Source organism: Plodia interpunctella, chromosome 18 (genome assembly GCF_027563975.2).
Source record: "Plodia interpunctella isolate USDA-ARS_2022_Savannah chromosome 18, ilPloInte3.2, whole genome shotgun sequence".
In the NCBI taxonomy this organism is placed as follows: Eukaryota; Metazoa; Arthropoda; class Insecta; order Lepidoptera; family Pyralidae; genus Plodia; species Plodia interpunctella.
The window spans coordinates 7,930,376-7,951,409 of record NC_071311.1 but is presented as its reverse complement, the minus strand read 5'-3'; the positions used below and the strand labels follow the sequence as shown (position 1 = coordinate 7,951,409).

Here is a 21,034-nt window from a genome sequence, read left to right as displayed (position 1 = left end):
AATCAATGTTGTAAATCAAATACTTTTACGCCAATGTGGGAATTGGAGTGGACAACCAAAGATAGACAGATTGCGCTAAGTAAGCTGATTCAGAAAAATCCTGAACTAGTAACCTAGATCTTGTGTCTAGAACCAATGGTTAGAACCTAACCCAGATATACAAAATTATCATTGGTTAACATAACAATGGTTAGTAACGTTGGTTAGTTTAGGTTGGTTAGTTAGTAACGAGGCTAGTCTGACACAACCAGCCAACCTGGTAAATTTAATTTGTGACAGTGTGGCACACTTAATGCACGTTTAGTTTTTTTTTTTTTTTTTAATAAGATGTGTTGCAGGAGAACAATACATATTTAATCTATCTATCTACACGTAATAGCCCGGTTTCTTGGGTGGTGAAATGCTTTGATAAGGATGGGCGTGGCTATGACGAGGGGAGTTTCTCCAGAAGGGATTGCTTTCGACCCATAATATGGCTGTGAGAATAGTGAAAGAAATCTCCTGAGAGAAAATGTGAAAAGAAAACATATTCTGCGCTGACGTCAGATTTCTAATCTATTTATATAAAACTCTTGCGTTACTGAGTGACACTAATAGACAACGCACAGCCGAAACTACTGGGTCCAGAAAGCCGAAATTTGGCATGTAGGTTCCTAGTACAGTGTAGGGGAGCACTAAGGAGGTATTTCCTGAAATTCCTACGGGAAACGGATTTTTATTCACATACGAAGTTGTGGGCAAAAGCTAGTGGGATTATATGATGCAAATGAATTGGGAATAATGTTGATGTGTTATGTTTTTTTTATGTATAATGTATTTTCTATCATTTCACTATATTGCTACAGATCGTGGCACCATATGTTACAATTTTGTAACTCTGTCTATTGGTAACAGCCGACCATATTGTAAATATTCATGAGTGAACCGTCGCGATACAGATTCCGCGAGCCGTGTGCCCTACAAACCATTGGAAATAGTTCCTCTAATATATGAACGGAACTAAAATAAATGTTTTGGCTTCTATTAGTCCCACAAAGAGCCCTCATAATTATCTTTCTCTTATGTACAGACATAGCTCACAGTTTTATTTATTATATGTATAAATACATAGATGTGAAATACCTTAATGCTATATCCCACTTATTACCATAGGAGATTTGGATACCTATATTAACTAGACATGTAGGTTTGTTTATTCTTATAGCAAATAGGTAAGTCAATATCAGTAGGCAGTAGTTTAAAAACAAATCGGGCGTCGGTCGTGCGTGGTCCACCTGTTAAGTTCAACTGGGTGTACCACGGGAACTTTTTATGGCTATCAACATATTTGTTCACTACTGCAGCTTGCAGTTTCTATTCGATAGCCATCACAAACTGTTTTACTTACGTTGGTTGGCTTAAAGTATGAGAGACTGGCAATAGAATAAAAATTGTCAGTTCGTATTTTACGTCGTTTTTTAAGTCTTTATCAATAATTTATAATTAAAGGTGTAATGTAATATTTAGATAATTATTAAGTTCCAAAAATATATATTAAACATTTTCCGCCCTATGACAATAATTAAGTTAAAACCTTAAATATTTTTCTAACTGTTCAGTAATGTACAGTGACGGTCATTTACGATTATTGTAGAAATGCAGAGCGATAATTTTCACAAGAAGATAGTTTCAAATACATTTAGTTTTTGAAAGTTTATTAAGTACTTTACTCTAATTACGTAAGCAAAAATTAAAATAAAATTATTGGTTTAAAAATAGACTGTGTTTTATTTATACTATTTATTGACATAGAAGAATTTATAAAAATTCGCTAACTCTTCTACATAACAACATTGGCTTGCTACAATTATTACTTCAGCTTATACAAATAGAAATTTCTCTTGGACCGGTTGGTTTTCCCCATAATAACGTAGCATTGCGTCTATAAGTACTATTAGATTATTCAAATCACTTGATCTGTTTAGAAACTATCCGTGGTACAGTCAACAACACATAACCTATCCAAATTCATTGCAAAATAATCTATTAGAAACTACGCGCGGTTTCGTCTACAGTACAAAAGAAAATGGCTTAATTATTGTCATAACCATTGTCATATCTAATGTATAATTTCCAAAATGTCACTATTCAAGCCTTCAACTGTCTTCACACAAAATTCATCATCATAAAATATATATTTCAATGTGTGGAACTAACAAATTCGCGTCTTTCTCTGACAAACTGACACCTAAGCCGTGTTTGCTTAACATCAGTAAACCAATTGCACTCTAAAAATAATAGAGCAAGATTTTACTATTCTCCTAATTAATCGTAAATATCAAACTAAGGAAATATAAATGTTTATTATAAATGTAATAATGTTTTAAAACAATACATGTGAATTACTGTATGTAACATTTCATTTAACCACTAATCTTTTTACTACCTACCATTTTCTCGTGCAATATGTCACATTCTCATAGTTTTAATTTTCCCTTACATAAGACGTTGCATTTTACCCGTACAATTATACTATTCAGAGCGTTGTGCAAAGATATAATCTTATTAATTATGACTGTTCTAATTAGCTAATTAGATTCATTTTGTTTGGAACGATCTCACACTATCTCACAGGTGTAGTAGCCAACGCTAGTCTAAATAGACCAAGTGCAAGGTCACGTCATATTGGACGAAGGTCAGATTTTTTATTGTTATTTTTCGCAGACATTTTTTGTCCAAGCGCTATCAATCCGTCTCATCTTGTTTCCCATTGTTATGGCAAACCGATTTTTTTAATTTGATAAGTTTAGGATTACTAGAGGCGCAAGTTATGACAATTGCAAACATTAAAACGTGAGTGTGATAAAGCCATTTCAATGCACACTCTAAAAGAAAAGTCGGTTAACACGCACGCAATTTTTTGCGCTCGTGAGAATTGTCACGGTGTTGAAATGATTAGTCTTATTGTAACAATCGCTATGTTTTTATGGTGTTCCAATTTTTATTACCTAAAGTTTACACACAGAATTATGATTGATCATTATCATTATTTATTTACGCCTTAAAAGCGGCAATTGGCAGTTAATTTTAGAGCTACATGTCGCATTCGTTGGAACATTTGTGCAATTTATTCGACCGCATGCCATGTTATCCTAGATTTATCTTAGGGACAAATCGGCCATGATTTTGCGTATGTTTATGTGACTGTACTTTATTTTACCCATGGGTCAGTATAATATAAGTGCGTAACAATTTTTTTTTTTAGTTTAAGCGTACGTGTGTTCCGGCCTGTAATCGGTCTTTCGCAAAGAATATATTGTGTTTGCTCACTTATTAATTGCTGTGTAAGCAGCATTTTTTAAACTATACAATTTTACACAAAATCAAATATTTGTTGCCAATCTAATACTAATTTCAATACAAAGTCCGCTGATTTACCTCGTTAGAACCTAAAACTGGTATTCAAGTTTATAAACTAGGTACACTTAAGAAAACCTGTTTGACCTAGATTCCTTTAGACCACTCTGATATAATTTTGGGTAGATGACATATTTTCTAATTGGAAAATTTATCTCCATTTGCTCATCTGTGTTATTTAGGTATGCCTATATTTGTTTATTAATAAAGTAAGTGGACGTGCGGTTGACTGAATTAAAATATTATATTTCGGTACCCTTTTAACAGCATAAACTGTTACGTATTTAGTCTACAATTTTGTCTCTTTTTGCCGTGTCATAAAAAAGGAACCAGACGACGGAGGAGAGTCAGACCGAGAACAAGGTGGTACAGCATCAAACGCTTCTTGATAATCATTGTATGTACCGCATTGGATACGAGAGTTATGGCAGCAGAAACTGAGGCCGGATGATACAAATAGGTTAAAAAAAAGGACAAGCTCATATGAAAGACGGGCACGTATCACGCACGCGCCACGTAATATGAACAATTACATACACGACAATACGATTTACAGTGACCATGTGCTTTACATGAAAAACTATAATTTATTATGATGACCTGAATAATAGTCTTTAAGTTTTTGAGGTCGTCCATTATTATCATCATGCTATGTTCAGTTCAAGTTTTTTTTTTTCAGGCATGCAAAATTATATATAATATACATACAAAAGGGAAAAAAGGAAAAGGAATTTTATGTTTTCAAAGTTCATGTCTATTTGTCTGATTGTATATGAGTTTATTTATCGTGTTGAGATATCATTAGATTTGTGGACTGACATTTAATGTTACAAAACACCTGCGAATAAAAGGTGCTCTTTGTGGAATAGGCTAGGTGCCGTTGAGCCAGATGTTCTAAGTGGAATACTGGTCAAAGACCACTTATACAAATACAATAGCCTTATAATACATAACTCTAAACAATACCACTCGACCTTCACCTGAGAGGTCAAAAACAAATACAATCATAACATAACATTTGATTTGATCCGTTTGGATTCATTGCACTGAACTAGTTTTTGTATTACGTGTCATAAATGCCATGCCGTTCGTTCCAATTACTTGCCTAAATTGTAAATATGTTAGATTATTTTAATCGATATATGCGGAAAACTATCGATACTATGTTATAACTGGTACAGGACCGTAAGAAGTGGCGCGAAGATATACAGGGTTACTTGTATCTAATGCATAACCTTCCAAAGGTGCATAAGATACATCATCACTCACACGTCACTAACAACTTTTGTTCTACGACATTTGTCTAAACGTAATAATTCCAAAAGTTTCCATTTTTTTTAAAACTCAGACACATGTTTCACAGCCTGTCGGTGTGTAAAAATAAATAAATAAATAAGCTTTCTATGTAAAACCACGAAGCAGTAACGCTCTGCATCGACGCAGCGGAGCAATGACGCCAGGTGCTAACAAATAAGCTTATTACAAGCCGTACAATAAACAACGCTTGGTGTTAACGCCACGCTATTGGTAATTACGTAGGAAGAGGCGCTTACTGATTACACGGTTAATATCACAGGTAAATTACCGGTTACACTCAAATACAGAAGGTTTATACTTCATGTTTAATTAATAATTTTAAATTTGAAACAGCTATCATTCGAGTTCTGGTTTCAATTTACGTTAGCTCGTCGCTTACTTACCTAGTTTCTGAGTATTAACTTTTTTCTTCTGAAATTGAAACGAAATTTATTGCGCCCAAAATAGCATTCATATTTTACTGTTAGATAAAATGGCGGACTTTGCGTTATTGCGCACAGTTCAAAGTTAACGTCAAATTTGACTGGTGCAGGTGCAACTGAGGATTAAATTTATCTGCGAGGATATGGGGAACTTAACGTTGATGCGCACGGTTCAAAGTTAACGACGAAGCTGACTGGTGCAACTGAGGATTAAATTTATCTGCGAGCTTATATATGGGGAACTTAACGTTGATGCGCACAGTTCAAAGTTAACGTCAAATTTGACTGGTGCAACTGAGGATTAAATTTATCTGCGAGCTTATATATGGGGAACTTAACGTTGATGCGCACAGTTCAAAGTTAACGTCAAATTTGACTGGTGCAGGTGCAACTGAGGATTAAATTTATCTGCGAGCTTATATATGGGGAACTTAACGTTGATGCGCACAGTTCAAAGTTAACGTCAAATTTGACTGGTGCAGGTGCAACTGAGGATTAAATTTATCTGCGAGGATATGGGGAACTTAACGTTGATGCGCACGGTTCAAAGTTAACGACGAAGCTGACTGGTGCAACTGAGGATTAAATTTATCTGCGAGCTTATATATGGGGAACTTAACGTTGATGCGCACGGTTCAAAGTTAATAACGTAGCTGACTGGTGCAACTGAGGATTAAATTTATCTGCGAGCTTACATATGGGGAACTTAACGTTGATGCGCACAGTTCAAAGTTAACGTCAAATTTGACTGGTGCAACTGAGGATTAAATTTATCTGCGAGCTTATATATGGGGAACTTAACGTTGATGCGCACAGTTCAAAGTTAACGTCGAAGTTGACTGGTGCAACTGAGGATTAAGATTTTTCTGTGAACTTGTAAATTCACAAAGTTAACTATTACATATGTACTAGGTAGGTACTAAAAGAGACTTCTAAGTACTTTATTATCCAAAATTATACATACCAGTACAATATACAACTGGATTATAATTATCTGGAATCTAATCAGTTTAGCATATCCATATATTTGTGATAACATACAATTATTTTTAAGGAAACGTTTGATATCAATCGAATCGCGATAACGCAAACAATACAAAACGTCTATAACCCGAACAGTTGTCCTAGCCTTCAAAACCCACCATTATAACTAATCTCACAATCATAACAATGTAACATTTGCATAAAATCCCGGAATTTATTATGATTTTTCTAACTATTTATGTGCGTGACTGTACAGTCGAGTCCATGTTTTAGAACATGCGAATCTTTTAGTGGCAGATATAGCGGTGGATTTGCAATGAGTTTGGTTGATTCGATGTGTAGTTGACTGTAAGTTCTTTGTTCCAAGATATATGAACGCCAGTCTTGCATTTTTGTTTCGCTTCAGCTGATCCCCCTGTCATAATTACTTCAAGTATAGGATGATCTTCGTATAGACAAGTGTTTTCTCTGGATGTTTCGAATGTTTGAGATGAAGCGAGATACCAAGAACGGCTGGGTATCATCTCCAATGTTTATTGTATGTAGCATTAGGTATAAACGTATTTGTTCTTTTTAATAAATCTTCCGAAAGTAAGCTAAGTAAGTTAAACAATATGTTTTGAGTTATATTAGGTAGGTGTTTGGTTTCGAAAACATCGGTTTTCGAAACCAAACACTACCTCAAAACACAAGTGAAACAACAAACAATTATATAATAAAGTCTTATAAACCACTAAATTAATACACATATAAAGCTTAATTGAAACACAGGCATATCTAAACAGGTATATTAAATTACAAAGTGAATAATAGATAATAAAATAATTACAGTTACAAAAAAGTATTAAGTACGGTGATAGTACAGCTCCTTCATAGAAATTGGATTTATTTTGGGATTATACAAACTATAAGCGAAGTCTGTGTGACTGAAACACTAGACACTAACGAGGGAGTAGTGGAAAAGGAGATATTTTACGATATAAAATGGGTAAGGAAGATATAAAAGAAGATATAAGTACCTAAGAAAATAATGTTTTAGTTTGTTCTATTTATAGGCGTTGAGTTTTACCAAATACCCTTGAAGAATTCGCAAACTTTTTGAATACAGCAAACTAAAGACCTTGCTTAAATTCGTTCAATACAAAAGATGATGGAAGTCAATCCGGGACAAATCGTGAATAGTTTCTATTAGACTCTGTCAAGGTGAACAATGCAGAGAATATAATGTCAATGGTAGAGCCCGTCTAGATTTTATTCTATATACTGAATTAAATTTAATGACTAACTGGATTTAAAGACCCTGAACTTTAACAAAAATGTTTGGAAAACTGAGAGACAAGTATGGATCAGAATATTTTAGAATATGAGCATATTTTAGAATTCACTGAATGGAGCAGTGAAAATCGTATTAAATGTGAATTACAATTCTACAAATACGTACTTCACGTACGTATTTAAGAAACTGATGCATAATCGGAAATTTTCAAAGAAATTACAAATAACACCAAAGAATTGAAAACATTTATCAGTCAATTTCAACTTACTAAAATATTAACGGTATTTGTGTGTAAAATCTATGGCTAAAAATGGATAAAACGTCAAACATTCAGTTTGTCCAAATGAAACTTTTTGATGATAATACAGCAACAATTTTACTGTACCTGGCTACATTTCTCAATCGAACAAACTTTATAAGTTCTGAAGACATAAATGGATATGTACAAGTACGCCAGGCTAAAATCGTGTTGTCAAGTTCTGACCGTAATGAACCAAGTATGATCTCAGTATTGGCAACATATGAAACAATTGGATCCAGCGCATCCGAAATTAGAACAAGCCGACCGAGCTATTTGCGCAAGAAACTTTCATTGTATTCAAAAAGGTGGGTAATTACACACTTTCGTGGTCGAAACCACTCGCATGGAAATTAAGGAAATCGAAATTAAACAGTGATATGAAAGTGGAATGCTGCGTAATGATGGAATAGTTATGACAGATGACATAGCGAGAGTTGAAGATGACGAATGGGAAATACATCAAACAATTTCTAATTCATATAGACTTCTTAGATTAGGCAAAGTTTTGTTAAGTAAAGATATCTAGTGAATTAAATATATTGAATTGCTTCTTACGACTTAAAAAATACCGACCGAGTTAAAAAATAAAATGCTCAACACTACAAACTGCCAACATTTCGGATTGAATACTGCTGAGAAGATATAAAGTCAAAGCTGTGTTAGTTAAATTTGAAAACTTTACCTGACATTTACTAAACCGACTATTATATTCGATAGATACGTGCAGTAGTAGTTTGCGTAACAATTAAAGCAATCAAACACTGATAAATTTTACAGTTATTATCTTGACTGACTCAGACAAGAGAAATTCTAGTAATTTCACTCTATATAAATTACTAGACTGACTATGACTACCAGGACTGTTTACCAGGACTGTTTAATAATAGTGATATTTAGTGTCTACTTATATCCTTCCTACAGGAACTAATATAAACGGAACTTGGTTGTAAATAACGCTATTACTCTCATATCTTAGCAAAATGATTTTCAGGACTGTTTAATAATAGTGATATTTAGTGTCTACTTATATCCTTCCTACAGGAACTAATATAAACGGAACTTGGTTGTAAATAACGCTATTACTCTCGTATCTTAGCAAAAAGATTACCAGGACTGTTTAATAATGCTTAATAATAATGAATTGATGCATATAGATTATGATTGATATTATTTTCTCCTTTTTTGTTTCTCGTTATTTTCTACTGCTTCCTATACAGGAATAAAACTTCCTGTCAATAGAAAAAAAAACTAGCTTCGGTGCCATTCCAACTATCTACTAAGCCATCACACCACACGCACTTTCTATAACTGCGATTGATGAAGGGACATAAGTATTATATTAGGGACTGTCAAACAAGACACTGATAAGTCCAATGGTCCAATCGCAAGAACTTTTAAGTCCTTAAAATACATGTGTAACAAAAATATTATTTTATTATAATGGAACTTCTACAATATTACCAACAAGATCTAAATCGTAGTAACGAACACAAAAATCTCAAAGAAGCTTGGTTTGCCTAACAGCCGATAAGAAACTCCAACGGCGTGCGACCTATTGTAGTCGAAGCTTCTCATAAGACCAATGACAGACAAACAATAGTCCGTAATTAGCCGGAACCAAGGTTGGGACCTAAACTCACTTCCTTGGTTAATTTGGCGACAAATGCCACGATCTGTCACATCCATGGGTTCACACAGTTGGTGCTTGCACAGAAGACCAGCGTCGTGGACGGAATACTAGGGCCCACGGCATAAATATGTTGAGTGGAGGCCGTTTGGGTTTTTTAAATTGTAATTTAAAGTTTTGTTGCAATCAAAGATTCTTCAAATTCTTTCTTTCTTTTTTGCTGCTTATCAGCAATAGGCTCATGCTTAATTTGTTATTTCACGATTTTTGTGGCTATTTTCGCGGCGTCTGGCGTCGCTTAGAATACGGAAAGACTAAAGGATAAGAGAGAGACAAGGCACAGTAAAAAAGAAACAAAATTCATACTAAACATTTTTACACATGTAATGTAAAATCTAATCAAAGTAAAAGCATTTATGAACTAGACATTCACAGGCATTTTTCATGTCAAATTTTAAATTATGTAGTTTTTCTCAAATAGCTACATACTACTGGCATCCACCACTGCTAAGATATTCAAAGAATGTTGTTCCATACCACGCCAGATAAGATTACCATTATTGTTTCTTCTATATTCATGTTATGATCAACTCTTTGTTACAGGAACACTCCAACCAGTTGTTGGATTATCTGACAGAGTCGGAAAAGGTGTTCCTTTTCGGCGCCGACCACAATGGTGAGTGACACCGTTAACGAAACATTGAACTGCTGACCTATGATCTTATTACCCGTTATTGAATTGGTAACTGTTACAAATTTGAAAGTCAATCGTAATATATTTATATTTTCATTTGGTTATTGTTGAGTGAAATTACACAACATCTTTTCAATCCTTTCAATGATTACAATCGTCGTGATTAGTATTTTTGAATGGTTATTTAATAGCATAGGTAACTATTAGATTTTTATGCACTTTCATGACATATTATTAGTTTATTATTTATATTATTAATTTTGGTTCCCGTTTTGTTAGTTATACCAAATGTTGTTAAATAGATGATTTACTGAATAGGTAGTACACCCAAATGCATGCCAAATATGGCCAACATACCCTGCATTTACATCCTTCTTCTTCGTCATCATATAATATCCTAAGTAAAACCTAAGCAATGATAGTACACCTAAATCTTTAAAACATTTATCTTCCAGAAGCACAATTTGAAATAGCACATCTTAAACAGCCAAAGCGTCGCAAACGCTCATTGCTTCACGAAGATCAAGAGCTGCTGTCATTGAAAAATCATTTAAATCTAAAGCTAAACCCTAGAAACAGTTTCCTAGATCCCCAGTTCCTACTGATGAGAAGATGGTCGAATGACACTGAAGCGGTGTTAGATCAACATTCTGATGAAGAGTTGGATTCGTGTTATTTTCGTAGTGAAAACGCTGCATTGTACGCTTGTGATGATGTGGTAAGTGTAAAACTTACTTTTTTGTCTTTGTCTATACATTATAAATATAGTTTTACGTTACCTACTTATGTTCCGAAAACGATGTTGATTATGATTTATTCGACCATTAACATTGCAAAGCCACTCGCCTAGGAAGTTTTATGGGCAATTAAGAACATTTCCTCACAAAAACTTGATTAATTAGGCTTTTTAAAATTGTGTCATATATGCTCATAAGACATAATCAGTTGAAACCTAGTCCCGTATAGATTATTCCCACTATGAGATAATAAACATAGAACACAATAGAGTTAATTGTAATCACATTACCTTGTAATAATGAACAATTACAACATCATATGAATTTTTCTTGCAGAGAGGTTTAGTCAAAAGTGACGATAGTTACTATTTTATTCACCCGTTACCAGAAAGGTTTCACATCGACGACGCAAAAACTCACGTTATAGTTAAAAGACAAATTAATGATTTAAAACAAGATAATGAAGAGTCGTGTGTAGAAAGAGATATCCAAACAATTGTAACACCAGAAACAGTGAAAATATGGACTAAACATAGAAGAAAAAGAGACGTCGAGACTGGTCCAAAGAACAAAGATAGCTTAGAAGGATTCAAATTGAATCTAGCTCATAGAAACAAGACTATAGGTACATTTGTCAAGAAATTAGTAAAAGAAACACAAAGACAGAAAAGAGCTATTTTACCGGCAGTTTTTGTCGAGACAGCTGTATTTGTAGATAGAGATTTATACAAGCATATGACAATAAATTTCCCAAAAGATACTGAAAGGGAATTAGTCAGATTTATTCTAGCGATGATTAATGCAGTACAGTTGTTATATCATGACCATTCTTTGGGTAGACCAGTGAATTTTATTTTAAAAAGACTTGAAATACTTCATGAGGATCCAGTTAATTTAAAGAGACCTCATGATATAGATAGGTTTTTAAGTAATTTTTGTACGTGGCAAAGATTGGAGAATCCACCTGGTGACAATGATCCATTGCATTGGGACCATGCTTTGATTCTAACAGGATTAGATTTGTACGTAGTCAATAAGAACGGAAAAGTTAGCAGTCAAGTGGTGGGTAAGTACAATAGAAAGGTAATATATATATAACTAGATGTTGCCCGGGGCTTCGCTCCCGTGGGTATTTTCAGATATATATATCCCGTGGGTATTTCTTGGATAAAGTACCTTTCTAATGATGAAAGAATTTACAAATTCGGTTCGGTAGTTTTGGAGATTACCCGCCTCAAACTTAAACACTCACAAACGCTTACCTCTTTATAATATTAGTATAGTTAATTACCTATCAAGATAATACCATGAGGTTACTAGGTCACTGAGGGTTAAATATGATGATGTAGATAATAAATTACGGATAAATAGTCACCAATAACTAAATTAATAATAATCCGTTCAAAGAAATATAATAACTATAGTTGCCTATCAGCTGTTAAGGCTGTGTGTCCTTTTATCGCCTCATACGACATCCACGGCAAGATATGGGTCGGGCTTTCCACGTATTGCAATAAAGATTAGCTTCGGCAAATTCGATACAAAGTAAATATCTAGTTCCAACACGGATCATTTAGATGGTCTGTGAGTTCCAACAATTTACGATGCTCTCTTTGAACAAAGCCATTTCCTATAATGTTGTGTGTCTAATGAATGTAATTTCATACAATATCTACTTTGTCATTGTCTGTATATTAAGAATTTCAACATAATTATATTTGACTAGGATCGAATATGAGGCGCATTCTTGTTTTATTTAACTAGCGACCAGTAACCGACTTCGCTCGGATAAAACCATAATAAATTACACACCTAAAGCTTCCTATATATAACCACACTATCTATTGGTGAAACCCTTCTTTTTGCATTCAAACAGACAGACGCGGCTGGGGGACTTCTTTTTAAAATATTTAACAAGTATTCATGGCTGTTACCAATTGTTACTTAAATAATTACTTAAATAAAAATAAAATAAAAAACGTTACTAAAACTTTTAATATTTTTTTAGGTCTGGCGCCAGTTGCTGGCATGTGCACAGTCACAAGTAGCTGCACAGTCAATGAAGGAAGACACTTTGAGAGTGTCTATGTGGTAGCTCACGAAATTGGACATAAGTTAGTACTATCTTTAATATAGGATACAAATCAATAATAACTATAATACTAGGTTGGTTCTAATAATATCTTTGTCCGCCAATCCGCAATGGGCCCGCGTGGTGGGTCATGGCCCATACTCCTTATCCAATCATAAAGAAGGCTTCACCAGTGAGAACATTTAAAATTTAAATTCAAATGGCAGTTGATGATTATGGGTTCGATCCCGGTCTGGTCAAGATGCAAAATTATCTTTTTCAGATTGACCTTGATCTTGGATGTTTATCAATTGTATATGTTATAGAATAAAGTATCGTTGGGTCAGTATCTCTTTACACAAGTCTCGAACTTCCTTTGTGGCTATCTCAATCTTATTTGTCCCTATAATAATGATGATGATGGCTCTTTATGTCCGACTGAAGCTTAGCCATCGGTTCGTTCAATTTCACCACTTCAAAGACGAAAATAAGTACATAAACTAAAATGAATGAAAGAATAAGTTGTTAATGAATAAAAGGTTAAATCATTACTACTACTTATATTACTATTATTGTATGTATATGCAGCTTAGGGATGCGACACGATGGCCCCCTAGCGGACAACGGCTGCGACCCAAGCGCTTACATCATGAGCCCGACCCTCGGCAGCGGCAAGATCACGTGGTCCCAATGCAGCAGCAACTACCTACAGAAGTTTCTAGAGTAAGTCCCAATTTGTGCTTATTCCATAGCTTCAAGTAAGAGAATAACCAGGAATCGTAAACTTGCAAATTAGGGAGCAATGCCTGCCTGATCATGCAAATCAAATCAAAATCAAATAGTTTCTTCAGAAATTAGGACTTCACAAGTACTTTTTCACGTCATATTCTAAATTAAATATTATATTACAAAAAGCAACAAACTACTAGCATTTTTCGTAACGACCACAGTTGAGAAGAAATGCTGAAAGAAACTCATTCAAACAGTGTTGGTCCTTATGCCGGTTGTCCTGGTAGAGGTAAACCCGAGTAGTGCTAACTTGATGTCGTCAAAGATGATAATTATACTTGCGTGGATCTGTCAACTAAAGGTGCCGAAGACAGTGCGAAAAGGAAAGCACTAATAAGAAAACTCGATCATTGGCTGAGGGAAAAAGGGATGTTCTCAGATGAGAAAAAAGATGTGGCGTGTGCTCAGCTCTAGAATGTAACAGCTCCGTGGATGTCATATGAGGCAACTAAGAGATACATAGCCGTGGCAGCTATTAGACAACAATAACATTCCCAAAGATTACGGAAGAGAGGTCATGGAACCGAGAACACGCGAGAAAGGAAGAGATAGATGGAGCAGAGACCAAAAGCAAATAGGTATATATTTAGCAATTATTTCCAGCACTGTCCAATCCCGCTGTCTCCTGGACCACGGCAACTCAGCGGGACAACTAGACCACAGTGCAGAAGGGATTCTACCAGGAGAGAGGTTCGATGCGGACCAACAATGTAAGTGTCTTCTATAATAGTAGTATTCCACATGGTTTTAGCTGTGGAATTAACTCGACGAATGAATTTCTCTTACGTGGTATGGAACACGCGCATCAACTTTTTAATAAAGATAACGTAGGTACTCCATTTCACACTAGCTGAATAAGTGAAGTAAAACGCTAGTGATCTAACAGTTGTTGTTTTAAATAGTAACAGATGATTTTGATAATAGTCATCATTATCAAAATCATCTTCATCATCAGCCTTAGCCAGTTCTCTATACATTTCGGGGTGAACTCTCTCAATTAATTTATGATTCCTAAAACCTAGAAGAGTTTTTAGTAACACCTATATTTCAGGCATGCTCAAATACGGCCGTGGAAGCCGACATTCAACTGCTCAAAATCTAGAAGATATCTGCAGGGATCTACACTGCCAAAGGGAAAGGTATACTTGGACATCGCATCCTGCGTTGGAAGGCACTAGATGTGGCGTGGATATGGTGAGATTATATTAAGCTTTATTTATTACACATAAAGTAAACATACAAAATTATATAAAAATCCGAAGGATCAAGGAGATGTAGCAGATCTTATGATGATGTATATAACAAAGACAAATACTGTCCGTAGCGTCGTAGTGGAGGAGAAGAATTAGAAATGTCGCTAGCCTTAGCGATTGCCTGAGGCTATTGGCACTTTGCGGCGGCGGAGGAAGCAACAGGGCAAACGCTCAAATTAGAGCGAGACTATACGTAGTATCTGTTAAGTTTTGGGTCTGTTAATGTCAAGGTCATAGCTGATTATAATTCAGTCTCTAAATACTACACGAAAGTAAATTTGTAATGGACAAACTCAAAGTAAAAGGAGTATGTTCTAGAGATATACCAGAGTGAACAAACACCTGTCTTTGGGCTGACTCGATGCGGCAATTTCTGATGATACCATTATATTAGTAGATACAGCTTTCAGATTTAAATGGATTTGTTATACATGTCATAATGCTTTTAACTTATTTTTGAAAATAATATTGAGATAAAAAAAATCTGAAGTCGAGCGATAATGAATGAGCGATGAAAATATTCTGAATTCGATAGCTCAAGCAAGCAAGCTCCCGGACAGACAGGGGCGCGGGTTCAATTCCCGCTCGATTTCAGAATTTTTTCATCGCATTATTATTTTCAAAAATAAGTATACATATAGTATGCCATCGACACGCAAACCTTCTGTGTCTCCTTCAGTACTGTCGCGGCGGCGAATGCGTAGACCGCGAAGGCTCGACAGTTCCGAGGGGCTCGTGGGGCCGCTGGTCCGAGTGGTCGGAGTGCGCGTCCGCGTGTCTGCTGGGCGCCGGCCGCGCGCCGGCCGCCAGCGGCGTCGCTGTGGCCAGCAGGAAGTGTAACAGACCCAGGTATGTTAGGAAGCCTCGACACTTTCCAGAAGTCTCGGGGCCGCTTGTCCGGGGCTGGATGGAGTCCACGTGTCTGCTAAACTGGCGGTAAGAAATGTAACAGACCTAGGTATTTCTTTTCAACACACGTTGTTTCAAAATCAAAAGTTAATTCAGAAATAATTTAGGAACAGTGAAAAAAGTGCCTGTGAATAACAGGCACTTTTTTCACTGGAAATCTCTCAGATTAGAAAGACTGCCTTTGCTTTAACTTGCGAGAAAAGAAAAGTTATCCCCAGTGAAGGTTATTAACAAAATAGCTTATTGGTACCATATATTTAAATTTAGTCCAATCTTGACAGCAAAATAGATATATAAATAAAAAATAAACTAATTACCATAATATTTACCTTCGCCACAGATTAAATAATACCCCAGTACCTTCGCACTGTATAGTTACAGTTACAGAGGAACTCAATCTCTGTAACTAATAAAAGTAATACTTTTCAGACACGAAAGCAGCAGCAAGTACTGCACGGGACACGACAAGAAATATCAAACTTGCAACGCTCACCAGGTTAGTAATAATAATGGAATTTAAACTGTAACAAAAAAAAATTAATATAAAAAGTAATATAAACTCTACGACCAACCTATACAAGAAAAAAAATTTAAAGACTTCGACTACGTTTTTATGGGATGAGACGAGAAAACCACCCAATACCGAAATATTCATCGCTTATTCATTAAAACAATCGTTGACAGGTTTCCTTCCACCTGATGGACCAGTATACAAAGAGATCCAAAGGCAGAATATAAACTTCATTGAAGGAAGTTCTATGGCACTGATGTTATCTGATCAAATACATACAAATGATCTGAATAATTAACAATTATTCAGATCATCATGTCAAGACCTCGACGTAAAAAGAGGGGTGTTATAAGTTTGACCGCTAAGTGTGTCTGTCTGTCTGTCTGTCTGTCTGTCTGTCTGTCTGTCTGTCTGTCTGTCTGTCTGTCTGTCTGTCTGTGTACGTGGCATAGTAGCTCATCAAAGGGTAAAACGATTTGACTACGGTTTATTTTTTTTTATAGCAAATTTTTATGCTTATATATACTTAAATATGTTTGATCAAAATTGGTTCAACCGTTCAAAATTTGTAGCGAAATTAATATTGAAAGTCGGGGGTTTTTTAATTTGTCTAAGAAATAAACTTATTAGATAATAATTTCCCTCTACCAAAGATGTTATTTCTATCTATACTATTATTATAAAGAGGTAAGTGTTTGTGAGTTTGTATGTTTGAGGTGGGTAATCTCCGAAACTACGGAAGCGATTTCAAAAATTCTTTCACCATTAGAAAGATCATTATCCAAGATTGCTATAGGCTACATTTTATCTCAAAATTCTCACGGGAGCGAAGCCCCGGGCAACATCTAGTAGGTACTAAGTAAATGCCGTTATTTCCATTTTAATTCAATTAATTTGTCGTGTGATTATATTCCGACAAATATAGTTTGAAAATTTTCCAGTGGGGTTTATGATCTCACCATCGAATCTATTCAAAGATAGACGTAGCGAACCAATCACATTGCAGTGTGGTTGTCGTTGCATCACAATGGCGCAATGTGATTGGCTCGCCGCGTCTCATTTCGAATCGATTCGATGGTGAGAAGTGTAATGCAAAGCCGCACTACGCCCACAGTGTAACAATGTACCGCGGATGACAGTGAGAGAATTCGCTGACCAAATCTGTTACCGAGCTCGTGACGTCGACCCAGACCTGATTGGCACCGGACTGCAGAGAATAGATTCTGATGGTGAGTTAAGAGAAGAAAGAAAAGTGAGAAAAAATCCTATACTATACTGGTATCTAACACATAACCTTCCAAAGGCGCATAAGGTAGCATAGAGACTAACATCTTTTGTTCTACGACTTTTGTTTAAACGTAATAAGAAAAAAAAAAATATTTTTTTTTAGTTTTTGTGTCGTTTCTATGAAACGTTAACTCAATGTTCGATTCCGCTACATAACGCTACTGCTCTGTTTCGTGTTGCTTGGACTATTGCATAGAGTTAAGATGTGTAGAATCGCAAATTAGATTGTATTTCTTTTTATGAAAAACAATCTTTGAATCACGAAAAGTCGTAGAATTAAAGTTGTTTGTTTTGATGTACCCAAGTAGTCTTTAGGAGGTTTTGTGTTTGATACCAGTAATTCTTTATATTCATTAAAAGTTAAAGCTTACTTTATGCTATACGTATTAAGTATGTTTTGTCTTGTTCTGTTACACATACATATTATAAAACAAAGTGCTCTACCGCGTCTGTCTGTTCGCGATAAATTCTAAAACTACTGCACGTATTTTTATGGGATTTTCACCAGTGGATAGATGATTCCTGAGGAAGGGTTAGGGGTATAATTTATTAGGTATGTTTTTACCCGAGCGAAGTCGGGATGGGCCGCTAGTGTCAAATAAAGTAAAGTTCATTAGTGACATAAGTAGTTCAGTTTAAAATATGCATCAACTTTTCTTAAGAATAAGAAAGTTAGAACTTTTTACATAAATAAAGAAATAAATATATTATGACAAATCACACAGATTGAGCTAGCCCCAAAGTAAGTTCGAGACTTGTGTTATGGGATACTAACTCAACGATACTATATTTTATAACATATACATATATAGATAAATGTTTACCAAGACCCGGGCCAATCAGAAAAAGATCATTTTCCATCATGACCCGACCGGGGTTCGAACCCGGGACCTCTCGGTTCACAGGCAAGCCAAGTACTTTACCGAGGTCTTCAAGAATAGAATAGAAAGAAAAGATAAGATAATAGAATTCCATATGTAGGGTTGTATAGGATTGTATTTATCACATTGATCGCTTCTGTAACCGAGTGACATGGTGTCAGACGTGAGCAGCGCGTGCGCGGTGTGGTGCGACACGCGCGGGGGCGGGTACAAGTCGCGCGGCTGGGCGCTGCCCGACGGCACGCTCTGTGCGGCGCACGCGCGCATGTACTGCATCGCCGGCGTCTGCCAGGTCTCTACACGCTACACGCTACACGCTACACGCCACGCACTACACATTACACGCCACTCGCTACGCACTACGCATTACACACTACGCAATACGCACTACACATTACACACTACGCATTACACACTACGCATTACACGATACGCAATACTCACTACGCATTACACACTGACATATCGACCATTATGTGCGAACATCTCCCATCTCAAAGTAAAATATGAGATATTCGCACATCATGGTCGATATACTGCCATATGTAGGTACATCGATTGAGCATATTCTCATAAGTGTATTTTTGCAAAAACAACATTTTTGTCTATATGTATTTCATTGTAAGATGCACCAATCAATTTTAACTTCAACCTGCACATGACAACACAAAATATGCCATTTTATCTCATCGGCCACAGCGCGCTGGTCAAAGTTAATTCACTGTTGAAAACTTTTATTGTCGACAGACAAATGTTATTCCATTCTACACGTGAAAAATCCTTGATAGGTATGAATCCTTTGAAAAAATCAAAATCAAATCATTTATTCAGAAATTAGGCCTTCAGAGGCGCTTTTTCACGTCATATTCTAAATGAAATTATGTTTACCAAAGCTACAAACTACTAGCATTTCGGAACGATCACTGCTGAGAAGAAATGCCGAAAGAAACTCATTCAAACAGTGTTGGTCCCTATTATGCCCGAAGGGCTTACCATTTTTTAAATATAAATTTGTGTATAATTTTTTATAATTAACCGAACAAAAAAAAAACTTTTAATAAAAGATCGAGCTGACCAATTCCCCCTGGCAGCACCCGTTCACGAATTGATGCGTGAATTGATAAGTTTCTTCGTTGGTAACCGATACTGAGTGCACCATAAATAATGCATTAACTTGTTCTTGCGTCTTGTCATCCAAACTATACCTTATGTTCGATATTTCAGTTCAATTAGTTGAATATATTTATTATCTGCTTTAAATTGATATTCTAATCTTACATAGCAAACAAGACAATTAAAATAAAGTTTCAGATTATAGGTATTTATCTTTTCTAGAAATTCACGTGTTCATCGAGTGCTGACACGGAATTTTCACTGAAACCGGGTGAATGCGAATGGGAAGCTCTCCAGCTGCAGACGGCCGCCTCACAAGCCACATCGTAAGTAACTAGATGCACGCCGATACTTCGCTTGTGCCACTTCGTAATAAAAAGGATCATGCGTACTAACTTTTGCTCGGCTTCGCGTGAATTTATCTGTGTAAACGGAACAGATATGATTTTCATACAAACTTTCACCCCTCATTATAGTCATTTAGGGATTAATTTTTGAAAAAAAAAATGCCTATGTTTGAAGGGGGTCTTGAACTACATGCATACCAAATTTCATCAAAATCGGTTAAGCGGTTAAGCCGTGAAAGCGAAACACACAGATAGATAGACGAACTTTCGCATTTATAATATTAGTACCTATGGATTTTACACGAGTAAAATTACCACAAAGCATTAATGTGTGACTATGAATACGCGCCTAGCGTAGTTAGTCTAAACTGAGACTTTATTTTCACAGATAACTGATAATTTATGGTAAACGCCATATGGACGGTTAATAATTAGATATATTCTGTAATCAGTAACTCGAAACCCATTAAGACCAAAAAGAAACAGACACACAAAATAGTCATTCGTAAGTAGGTAGTAGGTACAATACAGTCTCTGTCAGAAGTGAAAAGAATAAATGACGGTACTATCTTCTGTTGCTGGCAACACTATGTGTTTATCGACAAATCTCAAACCATTCTACTACATTTTTTCCATTGCAATAACACCATTTTTAAAATGGCAATAAATTGTAGTTCGTTAAAAATCCGTTTTTCTTCTCATTCTTGAGTGACTGTACCCTTACCTCGTCACAATTTTACGTATGACAGATTTTTATTATCGCTTTAACAAAACCACTGACATAAAAACATTTACAGAACCAAAACGTCAGGGACGTGGCGTAGGGCCGTAGGGTCAGAATGGCGGCCCACCAGCGGCTGCCATTACCACTGCATCGCCGGGGGGGCGGGGGTCAGACTCGTGACGTCACACACCACGCACGCGCACAACATACAGCTGTGTAACGTCCACACTGCTAGTACTACATTGGTGAGTTTTAGTTATTTACAAGCGTTTATCTGAGGCTTCGCCCGCGTGTAACTAGAACAGCAGAACTATTTTAGGGATAAAAGATAGTTGATGTTTATTACGAAGTACGGCGAAGGCTCCGTACCTACTCCTAAATATAATCGTTTCGTC

At 35.9% G+C, this 21,034-nt stretch overlaps 1 protein-coding gene across 1 annotated transcript in view; it reads left to right on the top strand.

Annotated features, from left to right (window-relative positions):
- The window catches only part of LOC128677558 (A disintegrin and metalloproteinase with thrombospondin motifs adt-1-like), a 42,200-nt gene that overhangs the window by 15,087 nt on the left and 6,079 nt on the right, over positions 1–21,034 (top strand). The window contains exons 2-14 of the mRNA XM_053758500.1: positions 9,927–9,999; positions 10,473–10,735; positions 11,091–11,820; positions 12,763–12,868; positions 13,414–13,548; positions 14,218–14,324; positions 14,666–14,808; positions 15,547–15,716; positions 16,206–16,272; positions 17,402–17,516; positions 18,617–18,747; positions 19,791–19,894; positions 20,713–20,884. Coding sequence (XP_053614475.1) covers positions 9,927–9,999; positions 10,473–10,735; positions 11,091–11,820; positions 12,763–12,868; positions 13,414–13,548; positions 14,218–14,324; positions 14,666–14,808; positions 15,547–15,716; positions 16,206–16,272; positions 17,402–17,516; positions 18,617–18,747; positions 19,791–19,894; positions 20,713–20,884 — 2,316 coding nt within the window. The remainder of the gene's footprint in view (positions 1–9,926; positions 10,000–10,472; positions 10,736–11,090; positions 11,821–12,762; positions 12,869–13,413; positions 13,549–14,217; positions 14,325–14,665; positions 14,809–15,546; positions 15,717–16,205; positions 16,273–17,401; positions 17,517–18,616; positions 18,748–19,790; positions 19,895–20,712; positions 20,885–21,034) is intronic.